This window comes from Anomalospiza imberbis, chromosome 21 (assembly GCF_031753505.1).
Source record: "Anomalospiza imberbis isolate Cuckoo-Finch-1a 21T00152 chromosome 21, ASM3175350v1, whole genome shotgun sequence".
Taxonomy (NCBI): Eukaryota; Metazoa; Chordata; class Aves; order Passeriformes; family Viduidae; genus Anomalospiza; species Anomalospiza imberbis.
Window position 1 is genome coordinate 2,659,605 of NC_089701.1, and position 27,609 is coordinate 2,687,213.

The following is a 27,609-nucleotide window of genomic DNA, read 5'->3' on the forward strand; positions in this document are numbered from 1 at the left end:
CGGTGCCCGTTTCGGTGCCGGTGCCGGTGTCGGTCCCGGTGCGGCCGCCCCGGCCCGGCCGTGGCAACGGGGGAAGCGCTGGGCCGGGCCCACCCCGCCCGCAGCGCCCCCCGGCGGCCGGAGGAGCGCCCGGCAGCGAGCGCGGAAAGTCGCGGCTGTCACGACTCGGGGCGAAGGCGGCGTTTAAAAAGAAGATTAAAGTAAACGGGTTACGCTTGAAGAAATTTAAAAGTTGCCTACATTAAGCCTAAAGCTTAAATTTTTTACATTTCAGTACAAACGCTGATCACAGAATCACAGACTAGGCGTGGTAGGGACCTTGAGGATCGCCCAGTTTCCAGCCTTTGCCATGGATACGGATTTCTTCCACACGCTCCAAGCCCTGTCCAGCCTGACCTTGGACACTTCCAGGGATGGGACAGCCACGGCTTCTCTGGGCAACCTGTGCCAGAGCCTCTTCACCCTCACAGGAGAAGATTTCTTCCCAATATTGCATCTAAACCTGCTCCGATGAAGCTGTTCCAAAAACCAAACACTTCAGGCTGCCTTTCCTCACACTGATCATTCCCAGACAGACAGGAAAGGCTCCTACACCCACCTCATTAAAGCAATAACCACAAGAAGAAAGTAAAATGTGAAAGTGCTCCAGAGCGCAAAATATTTTATTTAAGAATTTACAGTGTCAAATCTTACACTTAGGAAAGACAGCCGCTCCCAGCTCAGGGGGAGCCTCCTTGAATGAAGTTGTTTGGCAGTCTCTACTGAAAGGAGAAAATAATCAGCAGCCTGGCTGGACTAGAGGAAAGCCAAGTGTCTGATTAGGTTTCAATTATAGAAAAGTAAACCACACTGACTGCTGCTGTCCATGTTGGGAATTGAGAATGGACCAGCACACAAAAGTTTCTAATTCCCCCAAATAGTGTTTTACTTGGGCTGCATACAAACTTTTTGGGACATACATAAGGCTATCACAATCTTAGAAAAGTGGTGTTATTCAGGAAAAGAAAAGAAAAAAAAAAAAAAAGAAACAACTGGGGACAAATACTGGCAATTTCACATTCGTATTACTTCTACTCCTGGGCAGAAATTCAAGTAAAATCAAATAGTTTGGTGGTAAGTTCTAAATAAAATATGGCCTAATGATTTAATAAATATTTAAAGTTTATTTCTCTCTTTGCAGATAATTCAGATTCTTCAGTGAATATAAACGCTGCATACCATGGTTTTCAAGATTTCCTATATTAAACCTATAGATTTTGAAGTCCATCTGTAGAGGTCTAATCCATCTACTTTTAGTATGAAATTGAGCTGTTAGCTATTTAAGACCTTGGTTATTTTAGTAAGGGAGATTCAAGAACGGCTTATTACACTGATTCTGGCACTCCCAAAAGGAAAAAATAAGCAACTTTCAAGCTGTTACCCCCCAGGTGCAGAGTGCCAGCAGTTTGAGAGAAAGCAAAGTAACCGTATTGCACTTAAACAAACACTCACTCGTCAAGAGAACAGCGTTGGCTATGATACAGAGCTCCTTCCCACTATACACTTGGCTTTACAGGTAGTCTAAACCACAAACTACATACAGACTAGGAAAGATCCAAATCAAATCAGGATTAGATTACAGTCACAGTTTTCATTCAATATAGGTCGATTTATTTGGATGAGCTGTGGCCCCCTCCTGACTCCCAAAAACCAAACCAGCACGAGGCAGCTCCTGGGTGAGCCTCTCCCAGGGGAACGTCTCTGGTTCCACACTCTGGCTGAAAGCATCACGATTGTGCATGGTCCTCTTAAGGCCACAGTGTTATCTTACAATGTGGACATGTTTGTTTGTTTGTTTGTTTTACCCCTGCCGGGAGGGGAGCATCCTTCAGAAATTTAGGAATCCCTGAAACTGTGTCTCGGAAGGTCACGCTAGTAAGGTTTAAAATAAACTTAAGGAATAAATTGCCTATGCAATTTACAAACAGGTTTTGTAACAGACAGCAACTATTTCCTCTCTTGTGCCTATTCTTTATCACAGCAAAGCTATTTCTAGCCAGGTTTTGAAAAGGAAAAGTTACATATATTTCATGTTTGGTAATGGTTTGCGTAGATGAGGTGCAAGCATGAAAAAGATCACCCATCATTAGATTTCTGTCATGTCAACTGCAGCTGAATAGCTCTTTGCATACTCAGAACGTAAGGATTCCAAATACAAAGCCATTGTATTCTACTTCAATGTTGGATACTTCCTCTGTCCAATTCTTCCCAGTCTTGAACTTCCAGTGGCCGCAGGAGACTGTAAAAAGAACAGGGATAAACAAAATGTTCTGCAAAAGTGTCATGCTGGAGACAAAAATTCAAGAAATCGGCAATAAAGTTTTGAATGGGAACTTGTTAAATTGAACAGGTGTCAGACTGATTTTTGTGCACATTTAGCACTCTATGGGCAACAACCCAGAGGAAGCTGATAAAGCACAAAATCATGTTTTGTTCAAAGCATGGAATCAGACTGGTTTGGGTCAGAAGGGACTTTAAAGCCCACCATATTCCACCCCCTGCCATGGGCAGGGACAACTTCTGCTGTCCCAGACTGCTCCAAACCCTGTTCAGCCTGGCCTTGGACCCTTCCAGGGATCCAGGGGCAGCCACAGCTTCTCTGGGAAATCTTGAATAATAAGGATAAGGAAAAGGAAGGATGAGGTCTTCACTCACTTGTGCAAATTGAGAGGGGTTGTAGAACGGTACCGCCCCTGCTGAAGGTGCCCCCGAGGGTGGAACAGTGGCAGGCTGGGAAGAGAAAAAACTGAAATTAGACAAGGGCAGAGAGGAACTCCAGTGCCTCTCAAATGTGGTCTGCTAAGTTATACAGAGCAAATATTCACAGGAATAATGCCAACAACATGGAGAGCGCAGCCTATTGGAACAACTCCAGAGTGCTGGTACAGTTTGCATCCAGATCTAGAACATGGCTGGCTTAATGTAGGAATTGGCCAAACAGTGTCACATGCATCAACTGCAAATAGCTCTGCAGGTCCAAAGCATGCAAAACCAACACAAGACACCAGTGCAACTCCACTCAATTAGTACCTTCTGCCTTTGTTAGTACACACCTCAAGACTCGCCCCAAAATAAACATTCTATGTCAGGTTTTGCTTTATTACGAAATATCAGAAAGGCTTGTGTCATCCCTTTGTGGTGACCCCACAGCTCTGAACTTCCAGCAGAGATGAAGCATTCCTTTAATTCCTACAGGGACTTTTGCAAATGGTTATTACCAATTTGAGACTGGCAGCAGCAGAATGACCAAGTTTTGCTTGTATTGAGTCTTTTTAGGAGGTTGGTTCGGTTTCGTTGGAGGATGTTTGGTTGTGGTTTTTTTTTTGGTTTTTTTTTTGGTTTTTTTTTTCTTTAAAATCAACTGATTTCTTTAGTATCCCAGAAATAAGATGATGAAATTATGTGAATCTCTTAGGAACACAAATAAAAAGCATGCCTGGATTACATGCACTCTCATAACGACACAAAACTGAAGAAAGACCCTGTTTGAGTGTAAAAAGGAACACTACATCATGATTTACTTTTAATGATAATTCTGTGAAATGAGAGGGAAATGACTAAAAGTAGCATTAGTATCTGAGCAAATGCAAAATAAAGAGGGGAGGGGGGAAAGTAAATAAGTTAACATAAATGAGAATGGCCAGCCACATGTACCTGATTAAAATGCTGGCTTACTTCACGTGATAATGAACTCATTGAACTAGAGCGCGAAAGCTACAAAACAGCAAGAACACACAAATACAAAAAAACACAAATAAAAAAAGTCGTCATGCATGTCACTGCCTCAAGCTTTCAGTTGTTTTATTTCATTGTCAAAATCTCACTGCCAAAGGTTAAACCAACTTCAAGTTAAAAAAAAAAACAAAAACAAAAACAAACGTAAAGCCAGAAGTTAGTTTAAATCAAAAGGACTTCTCAAAGCACAAAATTATGTAGGTATAGAAAACATTTAGTAGGAACAAAGGTCATGTTACTCTGCCTGGCACACAGCAACTTGTTCTCCTTGTGTCTTGCACTTAATATTAGTGAAATTATCTGCATGCATGGAGGCAAGAAGAGACCCTTCAACTGCTACTGACATTTTAATCAGAAAAAGGCTTTTAAATGTACTTATATAGGAAAAGGAGATCACAGAATGTAGGACATGGAGGCTGAACTTCTCATATGGGCTTAGAGGTCTTTTCTGTATAATTCTGGAGGCAGTCATATCACATCTTGGCTACTTATCAGCAACTGAATCAGTTACTTGTTTTAGATGGCCCATTGTAAGACCACTACAATTAACTGTAAAACGTCATTAATTAAATACTTTGCATCAGGCCTTACCTCGCCTGACTGGGAGCCATCAGGGTTAGGAACATGAAGTCCAGATCCAGGAGGAAGGGCTGCAGGGTTTAAGTACTGAGGGAAAACAAGGCACTTCTGTTTATCATCATTACTACAAGGCTATTCCACATTTCCCTTAGAGATCCCACTGGGGCAGAACAATGTTCCAGCACATCAGGCAGGTGTAATGTGCAGTGCAAGACTCTTCCCATGTTCTCAGTCCCTTTCCTGCACCCATGGAAGCTGCAGCCCTGTCAAATTAGGAAATGCAACCTCCCACTTCCATTTTCGCTTGTATTTCTCTTCTCCTGTTCTTTAAGCAAAACGTTAAACCACAAACCCTACAACAACATCATGTTTTATGGACTGTGGCTGTGAAACTGCTGCTCAGAATCCTGAGGGGGTTTGAATCAGAACTTTGGGTTCTGCCTACAAGACATTCCTTGGAACCCACCTCTGGCTCCACAGCTGCAGCAGGGTCTGTGCTGGTTTGGTTTGCAGCTGGTGTGTGCTCTGCTGCTCCACTCCCCTCCACGGGCTGGGATTCCCCTGGAACTACAGAGGAAATGGGATTTAGCCAAACACACCCCACAAATAGCCATAAAACCTCCCCACAATCCTATCCACACACCTGAGTTTGGAACAAACACGTTGGCAGGAATGGGCATTGGTGCTAGGGGGGCAAACAGGTCTGATGGTGCAGGAACAGCACCACTTGCCTTGGTTCCTCCTGGATTCAGGACATCCACATAACGGGCTCTGCTTCCAGCTAAACCAGAAACATGCAGAAAAAACAGAAAGAACCCTTGTGTTTATCATGCCTGTGTTTACTTTGAACAGTTGGCTGGTTAAAGCACCTTTCAGGATCAGGAAATAACACTCCAGGCATACAAACAGTGATACCCAAGTCATGACACTGTGACAGCAGTGCAGGAGCTGGGCATGAGCAAAGCCAGCCACAGCCACAGCTCCACTGAGCTGCCAACTGTTCCCAAACAACCCAGGCAAAGTCAGAACTTCTGCCTTCATATTTTATGCAGGAGAAAGTCTTCAAATATCAGTGCTGGCTGTTACCTGCTCTCCTGGAGAACACGTTGACAGAGGCACCAGGTGGGCCTCCAGGCCCAGGGGGAGCAGCCTGAGCAGCTTTAGGAAATCCTGTTGGAGGTGGTGGAGGAGGTTTACTCTGCAAGGAGACAAACAAATCCAATCACATCATTGTCTGATGTAGCACATTTGAATCCAAATTCAGTAAAAAGCAGCTCTTAAAAGACAATTAAAGGAAATTGTGTGCCAAGTACAGATTTTTGTTTTCCACTTCGAGAAATCATGAGGGCTTGGATTTTTACCTCTTCTTCTGGTTCATCCAGATTAACCCAACGTTGTTTCTGCTCATCCCAAACAATCTAAAAGAAAATCACAGTCAAAAACAAAGAGCTCAGTGCAAGCTGCTAAAAAAGTTTAAAATAACCATAATCTTTTTTTAAAAAAAGCTGGTCTTATAATAAGAATAATCTTCAAAGTTTTACAATCATCTGTTACTCATCAAAACAATGTTCATCTGTGACCCAGGAGAACATCAGGAACAAATTCAAGTATATAAAGGTTTTTGTGATTCTTGGGGCCTTACTGATTTATTCTTGTCATCTGGCAGGTGAGCCTCATTCTTTCCTTTTCCCATCAGCCAGCGAAACCAGGTTCCACCAGTCTAAAAACAAATTAAATCAGTTAATTCTCTCCCTCCCAGTTAATTCTTGTCTCACTTTACAACAGGCAAGTTAAAACAAACTTTCATGCAACATCACATTTTCTGTTAGGGACTTCCAACTCTTAGAGTAGCAACTAATAAGTAGAAATAGTTTACTCAGGACTTCTTAAGTGCAGTGGACCAGGAATCACCACATTTACCAACAAATCTCCTCCAGCTGTAGGTACCTTTCTAAGGAAGTTTACCTTTCTGGGTGCTGCCTCCTTTTTTGTTTCTTTTTTAGTCTCTTTCCCTGCAGGAGCAGAGGGAGGAGGAGAGGGTTGTTTTGCTGCAGAGTTGGATCTCTCTCGTCCCACAGAATGAGCAGAGGACTCTGAGGTTGTTCGGGACCTTCGCCCATAGCCCTGGTGACAAATACACAGGGAAGCAAAAGTTGTCACTGCTGCAGTGATGGATCACATTCCACCTTGCTAAAAGCAATCCTTCTTTGAAAAATCCATAAACAGAACAGATCTAGAAGTTCATACAAAATAAACCTTAAGATGGATCGTTGTCCTGCTGCCTGGTTAGCTATAAAGCCAGGACATAAATGCATAATAAACAAGCAGATAACTATCTGACACAGCATTAATTTTTTATCAAGATTTTCCACACAAAGACATTTAATCTGGTTCTTTGGGGACTTCTAAAAACCAAGCTTCAAGTCTTGCTGAAGAGCGATACAGAGCCCCCAGATCCTCTTGTGTTTGCATTGTGCTGCAATGCAGCTGAAGAAATGTGTGAAATAACAATACCATGTTAGCCATTCTGCCATAGAAATCATCCTCTCTCTGATCAGGGAAGGAGTTTTGTGAAGGAGACTCCGGGGCAATTCTCTGCATTCCTTAAAAAAAAATTAGATTATGTTAGCAGGGACACACACCAACAAAAAACCCAACAATAAACACCAAAGCTCCCAAGCCCCACAATAGTTTTAAGGCAAAAGTTTTCACCAGTTATGAATTTTGTGCCAGAAAGAATCTGGTCTTTTAAAGAATGAGAGCTGCAATTGCTGTGATTTTTTTTTCATCTCCCATCTAGGTTTGTGTTTTTTCTAAACACAGGCCAGAGCAGACTGAGGGACTCAACCATCAGGATGGAGCAGTTAAAGGTTCCTCACATCTCAAACTCTGCCAAACTTAAGTTTCTTTCCCTCCACATGTGTCAGGCTCTGCTGTCACAGAGTTAAAACCTATCAGGGTCCTAGAAAATCATGTCCAGAGGCAGAAATCCCTGATATCCCTTGGAAATCTCTTGGAAACAGAACTGCCAATCTCACTGCACTCAGGGATTACCTGTCAAGGTCTAAATCACGATCTGCTGAGTCTGACCTCTCTTTTGAAGTAAGCCAACCAAGCAGGATGAATACTACAACTTTTTACAGATGTTTCTGTACCATTATATGGTGTTTTTAAATTTAATTACCCAAAACATTACTATTTTTTAAATGCTGAGATATTTTTAATTATTCCCTGAAACACTTCATTCCCTTACTAAGGAAGGAAAGATGTTTACTAAGATCCCAGACCTGTTTCCAGGTTTGTCTGCTCTTCTGGCTGTGGTTCAATTTCTTGTGGTGGCCCCCCTGGGGGTAATGTTGTCCCTAAATATAGTGGGGATGGTTCAGTTCCATAGGGATTTGAAAATCCTTGAGGTGCAAAGCCAGGTCCTGGGCCAAGAGGCTGAGGAGCCACTGGGTAGAAGGGGACACTTCCCTGGTCACCAGGAGGAATCATGGCAGCTGAGCCATCAAGGACAGCCTGAGGTACTGCAGCATTAAAAAAAAAAAAAAAAGGAGTTAAAATTAAGCAGAAATTCCAGTGTGAACATTTTACCCTATGAATGATACAATGCAGAAGTGAAATCTCCCTGTTCCAACCAGCCTCTTAAGTGGTTTCTTGTAACAGATACCCAAAACCTTTGTTTTCTCTCTGTCATAAAGGATATGAAACACCAACCTGAAGGCATCAGCTGCACGCTCTGCATCTGTTGAGCCATATTGGGTAACAAGGATGCCAGCAAGGCATTTTCAGCACCTGGCCCCACGTCACGGCCACCTGCTCCATCACACTGGCTGGCACGGTCCAGTTCAGAGCTGGGAGTGCTGCATTCGTAGGGAGGGGGAGTGGATCTGTCTGTGTTATAGGCTATTGCACCCTCCTGCAGGAAAAACAAGATATAATTAGCTGATCTGTACCAGACACCCCGTTCATAACCGAGGGAACACAGAGCAAAGGAAATCTTAGGTGTGAAAACAGTTTTTTAGTGTTCAGTCAAAGAAAAACAAGTTGTCAGCCATTTATAAGCCAAGATCAAGCAATAATTTGAAGGGTTTATTTGTTTTTAAATTGAAACACAGTTAATTAGCTCAGGGTTCAAATTTCTAACACATCTCTTTAAATGAACTATAATTATTTCTACTCTGTTATAATCTAGCAACACCAATCCACATACAAGAGATTTTGATGACAAGCAGATCCCCTGATTACTGCAACCTAATGAGTCCTGCAATTCTCCCTGCATTATAGTATTAAGAAAAACCTGTGTCATATAACTTTAATTATTCTGTATTGAATCTCAGGGCATTGAAGTGTGGTAAATTCACTTGGTTTACACCATAGCATTTGCAATTTAGGACATGAATATATAAGGTCACTTCCCATGTTTCTGTGATTAGCAGTGTAAACAAAACCATTTTAAAAACTGGGTTTACATTAATCCTTTACAGGGAATAATTCATGCTGAAAAGCACACACCATACCTTGATCTGTCCATCCACGTGTCGAAGTGTCACCAACCAGGGGGGCTCAATAAAAGATTCCTGCTCTGGCTTTTCTTTTATCTGAGGGTCAAACAGGCGCAGCTGGGATGACATCTGAGGAAAGGAACCATTGCCATGTGTGAGTTCATCAGCCACAGCTTCCCACCTACAATATCCAGCCACAAACACTTCATTCTTCCTCATGCTACCTGGATTAGCTGGCCAATCAGCACAGGGGAATAGTAATGTGGATCTTTGAGGACAGTTCTGGAAATCACTTCACAGTAGTGGAAAGCCTGGGCAGCAAGGCCCATCTCAGCCAGCCGACAGGCATAGATGAACTTGAAAACCTGGGGAGGACAAATAAACCAAGTGATCACAACACTCTGGGTGGCAACAAATAAAAGGCAGTCTGACATTTCAGCTGAAAGCTCAGGTATCTCATTATCACATCTAAAATTAAAGGAAAAAGCATTCAATTCTCCTCTTCCACCTAATGCATCCAGTGGAAGCGGTCTATTTTCTACAGGTAGTGCCAGCAAATTCTTCTGGATTTTTCTTTTGGAATACAGAATTAAAATTTATAAAGTTAAAATTCAGAAGTTCATGATGTAGAGATGAAAAAAGTGAGACTAAAAAGACAACAGGAAACCATCTATATGGCATTACTATCCATGAATATTTCATATTATGACAGAGATAATATTTACCACACTGAATAGAGCACATGAGAGATTAAAAGCATGACATCTGCCAAAACAGAAACCAAAGCAAAACAGGAACAGCTCCTCACCTGGAAATTGGGCAAGCAGCCAGGCTGACTTCCTAGCGACTGTGCATACTCATAGGCTTCTGTTCTTTGAATGGCTTCATTGGTGGCAAACTTTAAAAATGGCAAGCTGTTTCAAACAGGGAAAAAAAATATTATTTGAGCTGACAAACACAGATCTATCACTGTCAGACACACAGCTCTGTTAGACACAAAATGTCAACAACTTCTACAAGACAGGACACTAAATAGTTATCTCAAAACCAGCTAGTGATGATAAGGGGAACAGTGCAATTCAGTCTTTCAAACTTTCATTTTTGCATCGAGAAATTTGGGGTTTAAAAAAAAATAAGTCAAACCTGTGATTTGATCCAATTAGGACAAGCTTTGTTGTCTTCCTTGTGTAAACTCCAAACCCAACTTGGGCCATAAGGTAACAAAAATGAGCAGCATCCAGCAGGCCTTTAGAAGCTGTATAGAAATAAAGGACAGAGCTCAGGATATTTCAGTGGCATGTTCCGTGTCCTGTATTGTTTGGCTTTGAATTCAAATGCCTTCACAATAGAGACAAGCCCATATAATCAAAGCTTTTCCTTCAGTCATCACCCTGTTCATTTCCCCAAGAGTTACCAAGAGTGTCTCCCATGGTTGCAATGGTCCTGGATTCCAAGTCCACATTATTGGTCAAGTTGGACAACACCATTGCTAGATGAGGCCTCCAGTCTCCCCATTTCTCATCTCCACAGCACTAAAATGAGAATTACTAGGTCAAACCAGTGACACGGTTAAGTGTTTTAACCTAAAAAGGACCACAACAATTTCTCTGACATTCTGGGAAAGATTTCTGTCGGGAACTCCACTACTCCCTGCAGCTCCCAGAGAATCTTACCGTGGATGCAGCTGGCATCCTTCCAGACATGAGCTGGTAAACAGTCTGCAGAGGGTCATTAATTGGGAGACTGTTGGCAAATCTACAGAGACATTGCAGAGAAAAACAAAACACAGATGGGGGGTAAGCAGTTAAAATGTACTTCAGCTCTCAGTGGCAATTAATCTAACCTAGCTCAAGAGAAGGAAGTGCTGTGTGAAAATACTACACTGAAATTACCCAGTGGATGATGTTCAAAAGTAAAATATTACAAGTGAACTGGTTCTGTCACTCTAACATCAGTCAGTGCAAACTAGGAAAACCTCTGGATTCTCCCCAAGCCAGCTAGCTTTAACAAAATTGACAGCTGAGTTTTTGCAGTTTTTTCCAAGCAAGGCCACAGATGATATTGTTCAAATATTCTTTAAATGGATCAGGTAGCAGAGAACAACTTCTCAGGCTTAAATTTACAGGCAGAAGACCCCAGAACAAATAGTAACAAATGACAAATAAATACACAGGTAAAATTAAAGCTACTATGGATATCCCATGAACGACTATGGATAAGCCATGATTTTGACATTCCCCACCTCATTAGCAGAACAGGCAGCCAAATTTCACAAATCAAAAAGCAACCCAGTACCTGGTCATCACTCTTGCATGTGTTCTGCTGTCCATTTTGCTGGCAAGGAGCAGAGCATGACCCCACAAACCATGCTTCATGGCAGACTCCAAAGCATCCTAATAAACACACAAATTAGTTTCCTGGGAATAAGTTCACATACTACTTATAAAAATCAGTTTTACAGTAGAAATTTGTGATCAAATCAAAATATGTTTAGGTAAAAGCTAACACACTGTAATTGTGCTTTAGATTATTAGCTGTAGGGTATAAATTTCTGTAACAGAGTAATACAGTGCCATGAAATATTGCATGCACTACAAAAGTTGCAAAAATAAGTAGCAGCACCAGGTACTCACTTTCTTACGGCCATAAAGCAGCAACTCCCTGAATCTCTCAGTCTCCTTCTCAAAACTGTCAACTGTGGTTACAAGATTATCAGTGAGAAACGAGAGCTGGGCTTCACCAGATTCCTCTTCCACTTGTTCCAAAGCCTCATTAGTGAAATCAATCAAATTTGCCTCATTAGGGGACTTCCCAGGAAGCCACACTGTTTTGTGATCTCGGAGCAGAAGTTCAGCCAGGTCTGTTCCCACAACAGTCTGTGTGTACAGAGGAAACAAAAATTGAAAAATTTGTTATTTCAACACTGCCTGCATTTTATTTGGCACATCAACAGCAATATGTGAATATCAGCACCTCTGAGCAGCTGAGGGTGAGTGCCCAGTTTACACATTCCTTCAGTCTGTGACATATTCCAGGATCAGTGACTAGAACACCAATTCCTGATCTTTGCACAAAAACTGTCTGTGTACAAAACACTTTAGGATAGATAAAAAAACTCGAGCAGTGAGACATACCCCATTCTGCCTGCACAACAGTACAATAAAGTCCCAAAGAAGACTTGCAGATTCTTTGTCAATTAAATTTTCATTCTTAAAGCACTGAGCAGCTTTACTTTGTGCAAAATTAATAACATCCACTTTATGGGTCTCATCCCTGAAAAAAAAAAAAAAAAGAAAAAAGTTTTAATGAGACAAATGTAAACATTCAGGTCATTATTTGTGATTAGTCTGAGGAATAAATTTAAAGCTCATGTATTATTTAAGCAGGTGAAAAGCCACAAATATTTTAAGTCAGTTTAAATCCCATAATTTGCAATGAAGAAATAATTTTTGAATGTAAGAAAATTATTTCTGAAAACTGTAGGAACATACTTAGCAAGAGGACCAGGAAAGGCTCTCATCTCTTCTTGCTCTGGAGAATGTTGTAACATAGTCTAAAACACAAATATAATCCATAAGAAATTCTTGTAACTCTAAATTTTACTTTTTACTGATAAAACCCCCAGAGCTGAACATTACCCATCATGTAATCAAGCCTCTTAAGCAAAATACAAAGGGTGATTTTGTCACAACCTGCACAAGGATGATAAATTATGAAATCTACTTTAAATGCAAGTTACTCTGTACATCTTCCTGAACAAAATTATAAGGAGCTGGATGATCTCATCATGACTAAGTCATCTCTCAGAGGAAAGGAACTTTTACATTTACTGTTTTACTTATGATTACAGCCCAAACAGATAAAGATACATGCACTGACATTAAAAAAAAAAAAAAAAAAAGAGAGAGAAATCAGGAAGTTATAAATTCAAATTCCCCATTCCCCTTCCAAAAGAAGGACCTTTATTCCATTACTTCCCATTTTTCCTTTTAAGCTTTACCTCCATGCTGTGGATTTCTACCAGAGCTGGCTGACCCTCAGAAGGCAGGTTTGGCAGTGCTTTTACTAAGAAGCCCCCAGGCCCAAACCTGGCACAGATATGAGGCACTGAAAATTTCTCAGGTGTTGAGGGCCTTAAAGGTGCTGAAATGGGGAGAAAAGACAAAATAAGAACAGGTAACCTGCCCTGCAGCTAAGTAAAGTTGCTGATGTATTTACCCAATTCAATAATCCTGCAGTGTTAGTGGAAAACACCCTGTTATTGAATTTGGCTGAACTTTGTAAGAAACAATCAGTTCCGTTATAATCCCAAAGTCCCAAACCTGAAGATTTGCAATAACTAGAACAAAACTAGACTCCAGTACTTTAAAATTCAGTTATATTTTTCATGCAGGGTCTTGAAAAAAAAAATATTGTTTGTATCAGACACATTCCTGTCACCTCTGTACAAACATAAAACACATCTTCAAAGAGCTAAACAAACATCAACACCTTGGAAAAGCTTTTCCAGACAAAGTGCTTTGTATCTATAGCACAATGCTTCCCCTCATTCCCCAGCGTGTCCATACCTTGTTCCACAGCTGACCAGCCTGTTTCAGCAGGGTAGCCATAGTCTGTGAAAGGCTGCTGTCCATCAAAGCTGGGCTCATACCCTCCGTAGGGATACTCTGTGTGCACTGCCTGTGCAGGAGTTTCATAGGCATTGCCCGTTAGATCGTGATTGCTCCTGTAGAGCTGGCTCTAGGCAGATCAGATTAGTCAGGGTTAGCTGGGAGTTACACAGAGCAAACAGCACTGCACACAGTCAGCATTCCTTCCTGACAGCTTCCATGCCTGTGCAACAGGCTTACTGCAGCATGGCCTTGCAGAAAGCCACCCTGTGAGACCATTCTGTGCAGATAATTAATCATTTTGTCTTCTCCCCCAGTGTTTTTACCATCATTTGATCTGTTCACATCCAAGCATGTTCAGTTCTCTTACAACAGATTTTCTATGGGCTTGTGTGAAAAGTTAAGATTATAGCACCAGTTCTGTTACCAACAACTGTGGGTCAGAATGAATGTTCACCTCTGCTTAACAGACAGAAAATCCCAACTGAAAGACCCCAACAAATGCCAAATGACAGCAGGTGCGTAAAGATTAATGCCTAAATGATTTCCAATACTACTTCACACATTACTAAATGAATTGGAACTCAGACTGGAACAGTACCTAAACTTTCAAGAAGCATGATGAACCAAGTACAGGTGAAATGACCCATTACATGAGCAAAAACCATACCTCAAAAATTAGCTGAATATTCCCTAATGTTTTCACTTATCTGTATTTGTGGTGTATAAGTGGATGAGTAATCAGTTAGCTCCAGTTTTTGCTTTTAAAGTCAAAATCATACAAATATGGAATTAGTCTTTTAATACATCCCAAGTTCAGTAACACAGCCAAGCTTGTGATGAGAAAAATTACATGACACAAAGCCAGGCACACTGTCCACCACAGCCAAGCACAGGGAAGGCAATGATCTCACAAACAGCAAATGGATTCAGTAGAGGAAATTTTCCATTTATGTGTGTGTGGCAGCTTTCACAGCTGAGTGCTGATTTTGGTTCAAGCTCTCCTGACAACTGTGACAAACATTAAGTTCAAAACCATATTACAAAACAGCCTTAACTTACGGAAGTTTTCAAAACACACATTCCCTGTGCTAATTCCTGATGTATTTTCTTATTTTCTAACGCTTCACCCACTGCCAACAGAGCAAGTGCCAGGCTGGTGTGTGCAGCTGGAGCTCACCTGCTGGGAGCGAGAGCTGAAGCTGCTGTGGTGGCTGTGGACGCTGCGGGAGCTGCGCAGGCTGTGGCCGGAGTGCTCGCTGTGGACACTGCGCCGGTCAAACTCGTCCCCGTAGGGATCCCTGTGCGGCTCCGAGTCATCGTCAAAGCTCCCGGTGAAACGGGGATCGTACCTCCAGTTATCCTCGTATCGGTCATTCCTGAGGGACACAGAGAGCAGGAATGAGCTCAGCCACCCACGGGCCAGAGGGAGCTGACTGACAGGAAAACTGGACCACACTCCAGAAGGGCTCTTAAATCGCTGCCTCCGCTGAGGTGGTTGTTACAGTAAACAAACTGACATTCCTTCATGGAGTTCGTCCCGATTATTCAAGATCAAGACCAATATTATACACAGAGTGTGTTCTAAAAACCCACAGAATGTTTAACTGGTCTAAAAACAAGTGCTGCTACCTTCAATCCCTCTCTCAGAGTGATGTGACAGCTCATCTGGCTTCCCTCAGTGACCTATGTTAAAGCTACAGAAAGGACTAGCAACACACACACACTAGCAGCTACACTGTGAAATATGTGTAACACTGCATTTTAATAGCCTGCTCCAGGGAATCTGCTGCCCCAGCTCTGGAAAGAGCACTGGGAGAACGTGGATTGACTGGACAAACCTGCTGCCATATGGATATGCTTCTCTCTTCTGGTAAGGGTTGTGTTCAGCATCATACCAGTACCTCTGGTCATAACTTCTCGGGTCTCTGTACCTGGGGTCATATGAGTATCGTTCCCAGCGACTTGGATCTTTGCAAAAGAAAAAGAAATGCTTCAGATATTGCTAGGTTTTGCCTATTATCTTTTTCTGCTCCTTTCTCTCTAATCACAAGCTGGTTTGGTCCTGAAGCACAGAGCAAACCCAAAGAAATGTACTTAAAACTACATAAATATGTCCACACCTTTTTACTCTAAAAAAAAATCTTAAAAAATCAATTTCACACCTTTCAGAGAAATATGGCTGTTAGAGTTAGTTACTCCTAAGGGCTCAGTGTATGCCACCAGATCTTTTCTAATGTTTAAAACTCAGTCCTACTATTTGTTATGACATTCACAGAACCTCTGTGATCAGTCTGCAGAGTGCCAAGCAAAACATCTCAGGATGTGGACAGATGTTGCTTAAAACCCTCCCAGGCACTACACAAGCAATTACCTCCAGACTCCCAAAGCCAGCATGTCTCAGTGAGCACTCAGATAATGATGGACAAAACCAAAATCCAGTGGTGAGTCAACTTCTGTTTACACCCACCTAAAATTCACTTTACAGGTTTGCCTTCAGGTCACACACCAATGACACACCCCAATGAAAGGCAGCCTTGCAACACATGCAACAAAACTGTTCTGTACCCTTACAATGGAAGGTTTGCACAAAGGAAAGGCAAACTGAAGGCTCAAGTGAGGAAAATCTATGGAAAAAAAAATCAGAATTCTTTTGGACACCTTACCTCCGTAATCATAGGAGTTTGGGTAATAGCCTGAATAATAATCACTCCATCCACCTTTTCCATAATAATCTTCTGTATATCCTTGCCTGAAAGCAAACACACAAGTATAAAAAAAAAGTTATTCCTCCTTAATCTCTTCTAAATTCAGCAGGAGGTAGGAAAAACTCTGTGCCACAATTGATTAGACAGAGTTGCATAGTTAAAATAATGCATTTCCAAGAAACCAAGGAATCATAAAATTAAGACTTTATAACCCATTATACCACTAAATTGTTGTGTGCCATTGAAAGCTGACAGCCCTTAGCATACAATAATTCAGTGGCTTTATAAACTACTTTGGTGATAAGTTTAATTACTTACAGACAATTCATCACAAGAACTACTGCTATAATTAGCATCCTTTGAACTGTCTCAACAGAGAAGTAGATAATTTAATAATTCATTAAGAAATAACAGCTCCCCCAAATTTAACAGTGTTTTATTATACAGCTTATGATGAAGAAAATACTCGTTTACAGAGCTGATTGTCCAAACAAACACAAAAACCTGGCTAAAACCAACACAGCAAAGCAAGAGTCAGTGCATAGAAAAAAAAAGCATTTCTTCTAATGAAAAAAGAAAGATGTGGCCATTATTTGAAATATCATGAGCCTTTATTATACAACATTTTCAGGTCATCATCCTAGAATTTCTGAAAAAAGCCAGAGGATGTATGTTAGATGAAAAATGCAGTGTCTACATGTATGTGCACACACAGAAGAGTATGTATGTGTATATATCCGTGTCTGTTTGTACCTACACAGGTGCATGTATCTCACAAACACACCTGTGCACACACACAGCAGGTGAAGATACTTAATGCCAGTGTGGAGTGATGGAAGCTTCCACCTTTCCCTACAACTGGTCCTACAACTCAGAGTGCAAACTCCAAAGTGGCACAGCGAGTGCAGGAGTGTGGGAAGTCTGCTAACACAGCACTCACCCTGCAGAGGAGGAGCTCTGATCTTATCAGATCAGGTTTAGCCACCCAACCAGTCTCTCCAGAGAGATCTTACTCCTTTCTCCAAGCAGAGTTTACAAAGCTGCATCACCAGCACTGCACGTTGCGGGCAGTTTCACACACGCTCAGCTCTGCTGCCCTGCAGCTCCACACCACAGTCCCTGGCTGACTGCACTGGCACTCACACATCAGCCCTGACACAGCCACTTCTAACAGGCTTTGATCTGCCCACTGCCACGTACAGAAACTTCAACCCCTTCTAAAAATAGTACCTCAGGAGAGAACACACCAGGAAGTGCTACTAGAGGTTATCATCTCATTTCAAGAGCTCACAGCACACTTAAATTCATTTAAGAAAATGGTAAAAGTTATCCCATGGAGCTACAGCCATTGTTTCGTTCTCTTCAAGACCAAAATACAACTATAATCTTCTGGAGATGGTAAACAAAATGTTATATTTGTAATTTGATCACTGCTCCATGAGTGAACTACCAGCAACTGACAAACATTACAAAGGGTTTAATCATTTCCAGACAGGTAACAGGAGTTTCTGTGTTAGAAATTGCAAACTCCTCAGCAGATAACAGCAATAACATTTTGTCATTAATTTGAAGTTCATACAAATAAGTTACACAATTATCATCAGAAAGCAGCAATCTCTTCAAGGTAATTTGCTGCTTCTTGCTTCAGTAGAGATTTAGTCCTGATTTTATTTAACATTTTCAAGTAGCATCTGAACACATTGTTCCCCTCTCTCAAATGTCTTTATTTCATATTAATCAGTCAGACCAAGGCTTTTAAGTTTCCCTAACCAAAAATCTTCAGTGAAATGAGTGGGTGGGACATGCCCACACAGCACCTCTGCCACCCAGACCACGTTCTGGGAGCTTTGTGAGGAAAGCTTATCTACAGCTGAGGGAATTGTCACACAAATGGACCTGACGCAGCACCAAGATGTTGTCACCTGAGTCACCACTCTCTTCTGAGCACCTGGACCACTGTGTATCCATGGTGCTGCAAGGCAAATCCCACCCAATGTGCAAAACTGCCATTCATTAACAGAACAAGGGGCCCCTGCTTAAGTGCAAGGCAGAAAATAAATGAGTATTGATTAATAACCCCATGGCCTGCACTGCTCTTTCATAGCAAACATCAGCACTGAGGCTATCACAGTGACTTCCTGCCTGACAGAAACACCAACAACCCCCAAAGAACTGAATGAAAGGAAAAACAAGCAAGAGAAAAGGCTGGGGAATTGTATCTTTTCCAGACACGGCATTTGATACCGTCCATCCCTAGGGCAGCACACAAAGAGGTTTTGAATTCCTCCCTGTGGTTTATGCTGCAAAACTTCAACAGGCAACACTACACTCCCTGCTTTGGGGTACCCAAATCTTGACTCAGTTGAGGAATTACACACCTGGAGGAAGGTCTGTCAGAGCAGTGGCTGGCCCTGGAGCTGGGCCGTTCAGGCTCGGGGTAGCGGTAACTCCCGGGCTCCATGTAGGCAGTGCTGCTGTCGTAGTGCCGGTACCGGGGGTCGTACTGCCCATAGCTGTCCTCCTGCAAAAGCACAGGCAAGGGAACAGGCTTCACACCTCCAAAATTAACAGTTCAAACCAACAAACATCACCATTCACACCACAGTAGTGACACTTGAAGAGATGCAGGTTAATAAACTACAGCTTAGCTTTCATTACTTTGTGGTAGAAGTTATAGTCAAGTTATTAATATCCTAAACTTAAGGAAAAAAACCCCATTATGTCTGGACTAAAGGCACTTCAACCTATCTACTAAACCATCAATGATTCAGGCAGCAGATAGGAACCAAGTTTGAGCACCTGGACAGCCAAGCCAGTGAAACTGAAAACTTTTTTCAAAGAACCAAATAAACTGCTATGAGCTGACATCTGTGCCAACTGGAATTGGTATCAGCAAGTATTTAAGTTTCCATAATTTTTGCAGGGTCAGTTTTGTTACTGCTGTCTGGATTTTCCCTAAACTTAAACACTTAACATGAATGCTCTGCTGAATGCTCATCATGACACGACTGCTTGAATTCATAACTCAAAAATGAAAAATACATACCAAGGGGGAAGAAAGGGAAAAATAGAAACTTACCATGTAATAAAGGTGAGCTGCTGTCCTGGGGTCTGCAGGAGGATAAGGTGGTGGATATGGGGCCTGGTAAGCATCGTAAGGATGTCTGTAGTAGTAGTAAGGGTTCTGGGGTGGACCAAAGGCTTCCTGAGGGGTCTGAGGAGGGGGTGGACGCTGCAGGTCTTGCTGCCCGTTGGGTGGGACTGCCTGAGCAGTGGTGGCAGGAGAGGCTGTGGCAGCTGGAGCACCTGGAGGCTGTTCTGACACCGGCTGCTTCCTGGGACTCGTCTGGTCGTACCTTGGCTGGGCTGAACCTGCCTCTTGGGGCCCCCCTGGCTGGGGACAGCTACCCAGCCCCTGGTTCTCCCCCTGCTGCATGGCTTTAGCCCCTGTGGAAATCTGGGAGTCTGGAGGAACTGAGGACTGCCCAGATGTTGGTGGCTGCATTTGAGCTGCTTGCATTTGTGGCTGGGGTGGCAGCGCTCCCTGTGCAGCTCGGTCTGCTGCAGCCTGGTGCTGCACATCTTTTGTCACCTGTTGATAGAAATGTTGTTTGTCAGGCACCTCGGGACGCACCTGACCAGCACCACCGGCCGCCTGTTGGACTGGAGCACCAGAGGGTGACTGATTGTGCACCTGGACAGAATTACTTGTGCTGCTTTTCTCCAACGTCCGTGGCACTGTGAAGTCCAGCACTCCAGCAGCTTCTTTGCTACTTGATTGATTTGCAGAATTATTAGCCTGTGCTATGGAATTAACAGGGGGGACTAGGCCACTTGCACTTCCACTGGGAAGATTTGTCCCAGGAGAAACAGATGAGTTAGACCCTGGCTTGCTAGCAAATTCAGGAACAAGGCCTTCCACATTAACATTCTTTTGCCCTTCTGGAGTCAAATTAAGAGGAGTTTTCATAAGCAAGTTTGCAGGCTGATTAGAAGCAGCATCAGAAGAATTAACAGGACTTTGTAATAAATTATGTTTTAACAGATTAGTATTTGGAAGTGCATTAACTAAGAGAGATCCAACTTGCATCACAGGTAATGGCATGTTTTCCCCACCAGCATGTGAACTTTGGGGACCCATCGCAGGCTTGTCCCCAGCTCCAGAGTCCTTCATTGGTTGATTGTTTTCATTGTTGCTTAGCTGATTAGATAGAGAAATAGAAAAATTAATTGGCTGGGCCAAGTTATAGCTTTGATTAGGCTGAGCAATCAGGATAGGCTGATTTTGCAAAGACTCTGTAGGTGGAGAAGACAGTAAACTTGCATAACCAGAACTTGCCTGAGACTGAAGTGCTTCCTCTTCTCCCATTTTGGGAGGATTCTCAAGATTTTCAAAAGCTATATTTCCATCCTGGGAGTGCTGCACAGCAATAGTCCCTGGTTTACATGGCTGCTGATTAGACAGGCCTTCCTCTGGTGGCTGAATGACTTCCACAGTCTGTTTGGCAGGTACGTACACTGCTGGAGCAGCAGGAGCTAGGAGAACATTTCCCCCAAAATTTGGTAACTCATTGTGAGCCCAAAGAGTTGTTGCTGGGCTATCACACTTCTTAACTGCTCCCTGAGCTCTGGTTGAGGACCGTCTCTCAGATACTGATTGTACATTTTCCACAACAGGTCCAGAGTGCAGCGTGTTTCCAGCCTCCCCAGCGCCTGCAAGAGGCCCTGGGTGTACCTGAGGCATGTAAATTGTTTCCAGATTATCTGGTGGCTGTTCAAGATTGCCAGGGGATGCAGCAGGCACTGCTGTGTTCTTCTTGATATTCTTTTGGTTTGAGTGGTTCTCTCTTAATTCAACCACCATCTTTGCTTGGTCAATCTCTGCAGGTTTTATACCAACGCCATGGGACCTCACAGGTTCAAAAGAACTATTTGCACTTGTCTGAAACACTCCTGTAGGCTTAGGAGGACTTGGAGTGGGAGGCTGGGATAGATTGCCGTGGTAGTTCTTGCTCAGGTTTAGCTCACCTGAATCACCTCCCAGAGGAGAGGAGTCAATCTGTTTGAAGAAGCTGGCAGAGGATTCCTCATCAGGCTTCCCAATTTCCTGCTGGATAAATGTACCGACTTGCTCTGGGGGCCGGGTCGAGCTGGAAGCGCTCCTGTGGCTGATGTTGCTGTAGTTGGAAGAGACGCTGTCTGGCCGGACGGGGTGAGGTAAGGAATCAGGTGCCTCCAAGTTTGGTCCTCCTTCAGCATGGCTCACAGCAGCGTTCTTGGGAAGCATCTGACCCGGGAAGGATCCGTACCTGTACGGATCTGGACCAGCAGCAGGGGATGAAGCGTTGATGTTCTGTGGTTCACTTGGCAGCACTTCCTGATTCTGAATGCACTCCAGGTTCTCCACATTTTCGTACTGGGACCCAGCAGCTGTGTCACCTATCTGTGCCTTGCCATCACCAGCAAACAGAGAGTGCTTAGCAGCCTGTGCCTCCTGATGGCTGACAAGTTTAGGGAAGTACTGGACATCCATTCCTTTCTGTACCATCTCAGCAGCTGTACCCAGCTGTGCCTGAGAGAGAACATTGGTTGCTACCTGCTGAGGATGCACAGGCTGGTGATACAGGGAGGCCGAATTTTGCTGACAGGCATCAAACTCTGTTTTCTCCATTACATATTTTTTTTCAGATGAAAGTATTTCTTCATTTTCTGCCTCATCCCCTTTGAAAAACATGGAGAGAGTTCCTGGATCTCGATCTGTGGGAATAGACCTATTTGACGTTTCAGACATAGCTGGAGACTGGTTTTTGGGATTGTTTTCCTGAGCTGTGGGAAGGACAAAACCGGAGTCTTGCAAAGGTGGCTGTGGGTAAAACTGTTCCTGGTAAGGTTGGTTTGACCAAGGGTTAGTCATTTCTGTGTTCTGCCTAAACACATTTCCAGGCTGGATGCTGTTCATGTGATGACTGCCGTTTGCAGGGCCATTTTTGCCATTCTTCTCACAACCAGCGGATAAAGGCGCTTGCACGATGTTTTGTGGAATACCTTGGTGTCCAGGACCCTGTGGGACATTTGTGTGAGGAGGAGGGTGAGAAGTGCTGACGGAAGGCTGAGAAATGTTATGAACGTCATTCTGAGGAGACGGCTCAGGATAGGGCACAAAATTCCGAACTGGAGACTGCAGATTCCCTGGGACAGGCCTCCACTGGGGCCCAGGCTGCTGGGGAGGTGGTGGGAAGAGTGCTGCTGTGCTGGGTGCTGAAGCTGCATCATTTGGATCTCTGCCAACATCCTGTCTAGCTCCAGGTTTGTTCGCTGCAGACACCATTCCAGGATGCACACTGAAAGAATTTTCCACTGCTGCTCCTGGGTTATAATGCAACGGCACTGCAGGCCCACGGAGTCCGAGATCGGCGTTGGGATGCCCTTCTGCAGCGCTATTTATAACATACCCCAGGGACGGAGAAGGAACTGGAACACTGGAAAAGCTACTGGTGCTTATCCCTGCCTGAGACACAGGAGCTGACAGAGAGGTGTGTGGTCCATGAGGGCCGTCCCCAGTGCGGGCGGGCGGCGGATGCACGAGGGCTGGCTGTGGGAACGCCGGTGCGCTGCCCTTGGGTGGATTAGCCAAAGGGGAGCCCTGGGGGGTTTGCCTGCCGAAGGCAAACGGGTCTGTCACGGGCTGCACCGGCGCGGCTGCGGCGCTGGCCCGCTTGCCGAGGGGGCTGTTCCTCCAGTACATGTTGCGAGCCACGCCGGCGGGAGGAGGAGGAGCCGCCCCTGGAGGGACTGGCTGCGGTGGCTGCTGCATGGTGGCCTTCAGGCAGGGTCACACGGCGACAAAGCGCCCGCAGAGGCAGTTCAGAGATTTCTTCTTCTGGCCTGCTGAGACAACACAGGTATAAGTCAGTTCCCTTTCTCACAATATGTGCAGCACTTAAGCAACTTTTATTTTAGAAACAAAATCACTCAAAGAATTTGAAGTGGAAAATATCTCCCTGTTCTTCAGAATGCATAAGGAACCGACACACTCCATTGTATTTCTAAATCCAAGTCCAGCATTAATGAAGTGTAAGGCTGTGTGGTATCAATGCACATCATTTAACAATTCTATTAAACATATCCAAGTAAGATTAATGAGACACAGTTCAGACCTGTACTAGTGTCAAACCCTCCAGTGGTATCCCAGAAATATGCATCACAGACAGGACAGCAACCAGCCTGGAAGAGAGCCTGCAGCACCATGCCCTGCTCAATTTTATTATGAAGAGTTGAAAAGTCATGATCTAACTCTAATTCTGTTAGAGATGATCTTCAGCCCTGCTGCACTGGCACTCCATGTGGCTGGACCTTTTCACAGGTAAGATGAGAAGCATCCCTAGAAGAAATTCATCAGATGTTATCACCCTCAACAGTCCACTTCTGGTTTAACCAAGAAAACATTGTGTGGCACTGTTATTTATTTTGAGAAAGACAATTGCATCTTCATCACAAATATTCTCTCTTCTAGATGAATGCTGCATAGCAAAAGTGCATTTAAGGATAGAAAAACAATCAACGACTCCCACCTATCAATGACCATTCTCACTTTAACACCAGTGGGACTTTGGCAGAGTATCAGGGTTACAGCTGCACTTCAGGGTGGAAAGGACACGCTCAGAAGTAATCCAACCCCAGCTCCAAACAATACCAGGCAGGAATCTGGTACACAGGAAGTTCAGTAAATTCATCAGGGTGTCTTTTTCAGTTTTATCACCTCTTAACAATCTGGGGAGGATGGAGGCTGGCAAACCAGAGGAATTCATCAATACTTAGCCAGTGGAGCTCAGTGAAGCCTCAGCAGCATATGATAATCTTGTTTTCTCATAGTACACAACAAATATTGTTTACAATACCCAGGGTGAAGTACCCACAGCAATTGCTCCACACCAGATGCTCTTCTGCTTATAAAAGAAAAAAGCTGTGCAATTCTTATTTGGAGTTCTTCTAAGATTCAGCATCTTGTCAGTAAAAGTAATAAAACAGGCAGCCAGAAAAGTCAGATGTTTGTAATCAGGACAAAAGTGTAACAGTTATAGAGAAGTTCAAATGCAAAGCACTTCTGCTTTCTTGTTATCAAAAATATTACATGTATTTCATAAAGATTCATACCTAAAAAAATCCAATAAAAAGCACACTGAAGTACCACAGCACACAGCCTTTACTGGACATCAGTACAACTCTTCCTAAAGAAAAATGTCTCCAACAGCCCTGTGTATAATCCAGGTCCCTCTTTCAGAGTTAACAGAGACTCTCAATTTCTCCCCCATATCCATATATTCCACAGCCATATCTCGAGTTAAGACTATAAATTTGTGTTTTATTAAGATGAGAAGAACAACAAGCAGATTCCAACAGAAGCATTAGAGCTCCATCAGTTTCACGCATTACTTGCATGTGCCTTCACCATTCTTTTTAAAGCACAGCTGCTGAATTCCATCAAGGAATGCTTACAAAGAGGTTTCAGGACTTTGCAATCTTTTCTCCTGTTACAATCCTAAGGTGAAGGTTTTCCAGCTGCCCATGCTGCCAACCACGTTTCCAGGAAACCCTGCCTAAACACCCACCCCAATTTCCACATGCTTAAGGAACCTCTTGCTGTTCTGGGCATCTCCATTTCTTTTTCATCAAGTTCTCTGTTGTATTAATCAGATTTCAAAAACTCCTCTCTCCCCTCCAAATAAAAGCATGTGTTTATGCAACATACTTTGGCTTGGGGAGGAAAAAAGCTAATTAAACCATCTGCCAAGGCATTTATGTCCTGGAAAGCACAAACTTCACTGACCAAAATATTGGTATCTACTAAATAGCTCTGTTTTTCACAGAAAAGTTGTTCCTGAAATACAGCTGAGCACAAAAGCCAACACAAATACCCACTGCCAAATGTCTAATGTGGACTTTACTCCTTGCAGTGTCTTATTTTAAAAAAATCCTAATACTTTACCATATTTCTGTAACAGCCAGCACCAGTAATTAGCTAATAAAAATAAGTGTAAAGTCCTACTTTTAGGCAGAACTTGCCATTCCTCTAACAGGATCTCTGATGGTGCATGACAGAGGTTCAATATGAGAGATCAGCTTCCTCAGAAGCAAAGTTAATATTAACAGACTGCACACAGTAGTAAAAGCAAGCAAGATTTGAGGAACTGAGTCCAAATAAAATGAACGTGCCCATGTCAAGTAATTTAAACAGAAGATAACTCAGTGCTACTGACCCTCCCTTGTGCCTCGTCCAGGATTAACAAAAATGCTGATTTTAAGGAATTTAGAAATGACTACACAAGTTAAGAGCAATCCACATCTGCTTTGTATAGTTTGGAAATCCTTAACTTTCAGCTGGTTTATTAATTGATAGAGCAGAGCAGCCTGCTAAACATGAGTCACCAGGAGTAACAATTGCAGAAGGTGTTTCCAGGCGTACCAAAATAACATTGCCAAAGAGGAAAAAAGGATTAAAACCCTCTAGATGAGGCCATAAATTAAGTTTGCCTCATGAGCTCTATAGCTTCATCTATAAAGTAGTAATTCCTCTGGGGGCAACTAATTAAAACCTATCTAAATAAATTACTCTTAAACAGAATAACTACACCCCCATAAAGAAGGTTCCAGGTTAATATTAACTCTCATCCTCACACATGAAGCAAACAATAAATAATAGGTTCCTAGTAAATAAATACAGGTTCCTAGTAAAAACAAAATGACAAAAAAAAAACAACAAAAAAAAACCAACAACCCACTGCAATCTCAAATACATGAACAGCTGGAAAAATGAGATTTGCAGCTTTGAAATCAGCAACTACTTTTTCAGTTTTATCTTATGTAGACAGCTGCACATCGGCACACATGTGGGTGACAGATTGAACACATTCTACATCATTCACTCTCCTGACAGATTCCTACCGGGCTTTTCCTCAACAGCAACCAGACTTACAAATGTTATCCTGTTAAAATGTAGCGACAGGACCAGGGGGAACGGCTTTAAGCAGGCACGGGGCAGGTTTAACGAGGGATCATGGAAAAATCCTTCCCCGTGAGGGTGGGGGTGCCCAGAGCAGCTGGGGCTGCCCCTGGATCCCTGAAGTGTCCCAGGCCAGGCTGGACAGGGCTTGGAGCAGCCTGGGCCAGTGGAAGGTGTCCCTGCCCATGGCAGGGGGTGGAATTTGAAGATTTCTAAGCTCCCTTCCAACGCAAACCGGTCCGTGACTCCATCAAAACAGCTCATTGGGCACCGAAAGCACAGAAGCAGCACAAAGCATTCCCGTCCACGCCGAAAGGAGCCCGGTTACCGGTTCTTCAGCCCAGCAGGTGCCGAGGCTCTCCGGCAGCCGCACTCCTGAGTCAGCACCAGTTGCACCGACCTGGGGCACCTGACAGCTCGCAAAAACAACCCTGACCCGGGCCCAGCGCTGTCACGGGGGATACGCGATAGCCAACGTCAGACGGGACCTTCCCCCTCCCGCACCCCAGGGAAAAACCTTCGGAGCCCCGCAGAGCGTCCCTGCCCCGCCGCCCCACTCGAAACCGCCCAGAGCAACCCAAATCCTGCGGGAAAACCCCCGGGCAGCGCAGCCCGCGACTGCGGCAGCGCCTTCGCCCCTCCTTGCGGCACCACGGCCCGCCCCAGCCGGGGCCGGGGGCCGGAGCTGCGGGAACCGCCGGCTCCCCTCGCTGCGACAGCCCTGAGGCCCACGCTGAGGCACGGCGGGGTGGGCACCGGGGACGCCGGGGCCCGCGCCTCAAGCCCGGCGCTGCTCACGCAGCCCACCCGGGACCCTGGGCCCTCCCTCCGGGCGCGCCCCGCGGTACCTGGCAGCCGCCGCCGGCCGAGGCCCCTCAGCAGCGGGCGCGGGCGCCGCCGCCCCGCACGGCCCCAGCGCCGGCCGCCGCCATCTTGGCACATCCGGCTCGGGGTTCCGCCGCCGCCGCCGACGTGTCACGGCGCGGCGCGCGATGACGTCACGGCGGCGCGCGCGCCCGGCGGTGCTGCCGTTTCGGCGGCGGGACGGGCCGCGGGTTCGAGTCCCGGCCGGGGCGGCTGCGGGATCCAAGGTCACGGGTTCGAGTCCCGTTCGGGGCGCCTCGGACCCGGCGCCTCCCCTGTGCCGCCGCGGTCTCGCCCCTAGGCCGGGGAGCGGCGGAGCGCGGTCCCCGTGCGGGTTCCGTGGAGGTCCCGGTGCCCTCGGTTGCCCGGTGCGGGTGCAGTGGCGCGGGCGGCCGCCAGGGCGGGACAGAGCTCCGCCGGTGCGGTGCCAGTCCCGGGGGAGCCGCTGCCCGCCGGGGGAGCGGGGCGGCTCCGGGGCTGCTGCAGCTGAGGAATCCGTCCTCACAGAAAGGACAGTCTGCCCCGCAGAGCGAAGCCGCGGCTCGCTGCAGGGCGAGGTCCTGCACGTC

The 27,609-nt window shown here is 44.5% G+C and overlaps 1 protein-coding gene across 5 annotated transcripts; it reads right to left on the reverse strand.

The window, feature by feature from the left end:
* Positions 1-635: 635 nt before the first annotated feature.
* SEC16A (SEC16 homolog A, endoplasmic reticulum export factor) lies at positions 636-27,164 on the reverse strand. Of its 5 annotated transcripts, XM_068211078.1 has the most exons (32): positions 27,025-27,164; positions 20,516-23,064; positions 19,256-19,768; positions 18,555-18,697; positions 16,135-16,220; positions 15,310-15,439; positions 14,649-14,847; positions 13,427-13,598; positions 12,859-13,001; positions 12,350-12,411; positions 11,993-12,131; positions 11,492-11,734; positions 11,154-11,251; positions 10,532-10,613; positions 10,273-10,390; positions 10,002-10,113; positions 9,667-9,772; positions 9,083-9,223; positions 8,874-8,987; positions 8,071-8,272; positions 7,641-7,880; positions 6,868-6,956; positions 6,319-6,477; positions 5,996-6,073; positions 5,715-5,771; positions 5,440-5,551; positions 4,997-5,134; positions 4,820-4,920; positions 4,366-4,440; positions 3,694-3,753; positions 2,695-2,769; positions 636-2,278 (listed from the first exon to the last, which is right to left on the reverse strand). In XM_068211078.1, exons 2-32 carry the CDS (start codon positions 22,988-22,990, stop codon positions 2,210-2,212), a joined length of 6,531 nt encoding a protein of 2,176 aa, XP_068067179.1. In that variant the 5' UTR covers positions 22,991-23,064; positions 27,025-27,164; the 3' UTR covers positions 636-2,209. The 5 variants fall into 5 exon arrangements, with proteins under 5 accessions (XP_068067179.1, XP_068067178.1, XP_068067174.1 ...); XM_068211077.1 differs by having other exon boundaries at positions 13,427-13,538; positions 19,256-23,064; XM_068211073.1 differs by having other exon boundaries at positions 19,256-23,064.
* Between the last annotated feature and the right edge of the window lie 445 nt (positions 27,165-27,609).

Coding starts and splice junctions, on each gene's coding strand:
- SEC16A (XM_068211073.1), bottom strand. CDS start 22,990: ATGCAGCAGCCACCGCAGCCAGTCCCTCCAGGGGCGGCTCCTCCTCCT. Junction 6,478..6,867: donor ATGGCAGAATGGCTAACATG/GTATTGTTATTT, acceptor ATTTGTCACCAG/GGCTATGGGCGAAGGTCCCG. Junction 6,074..6,318: donor AGGAGGCAGCACCCAGAAAG/GTAAACTTCCTT, acceptor ATTTGTTTTTAG/ACTGGTGGAACCTGGTTTCG.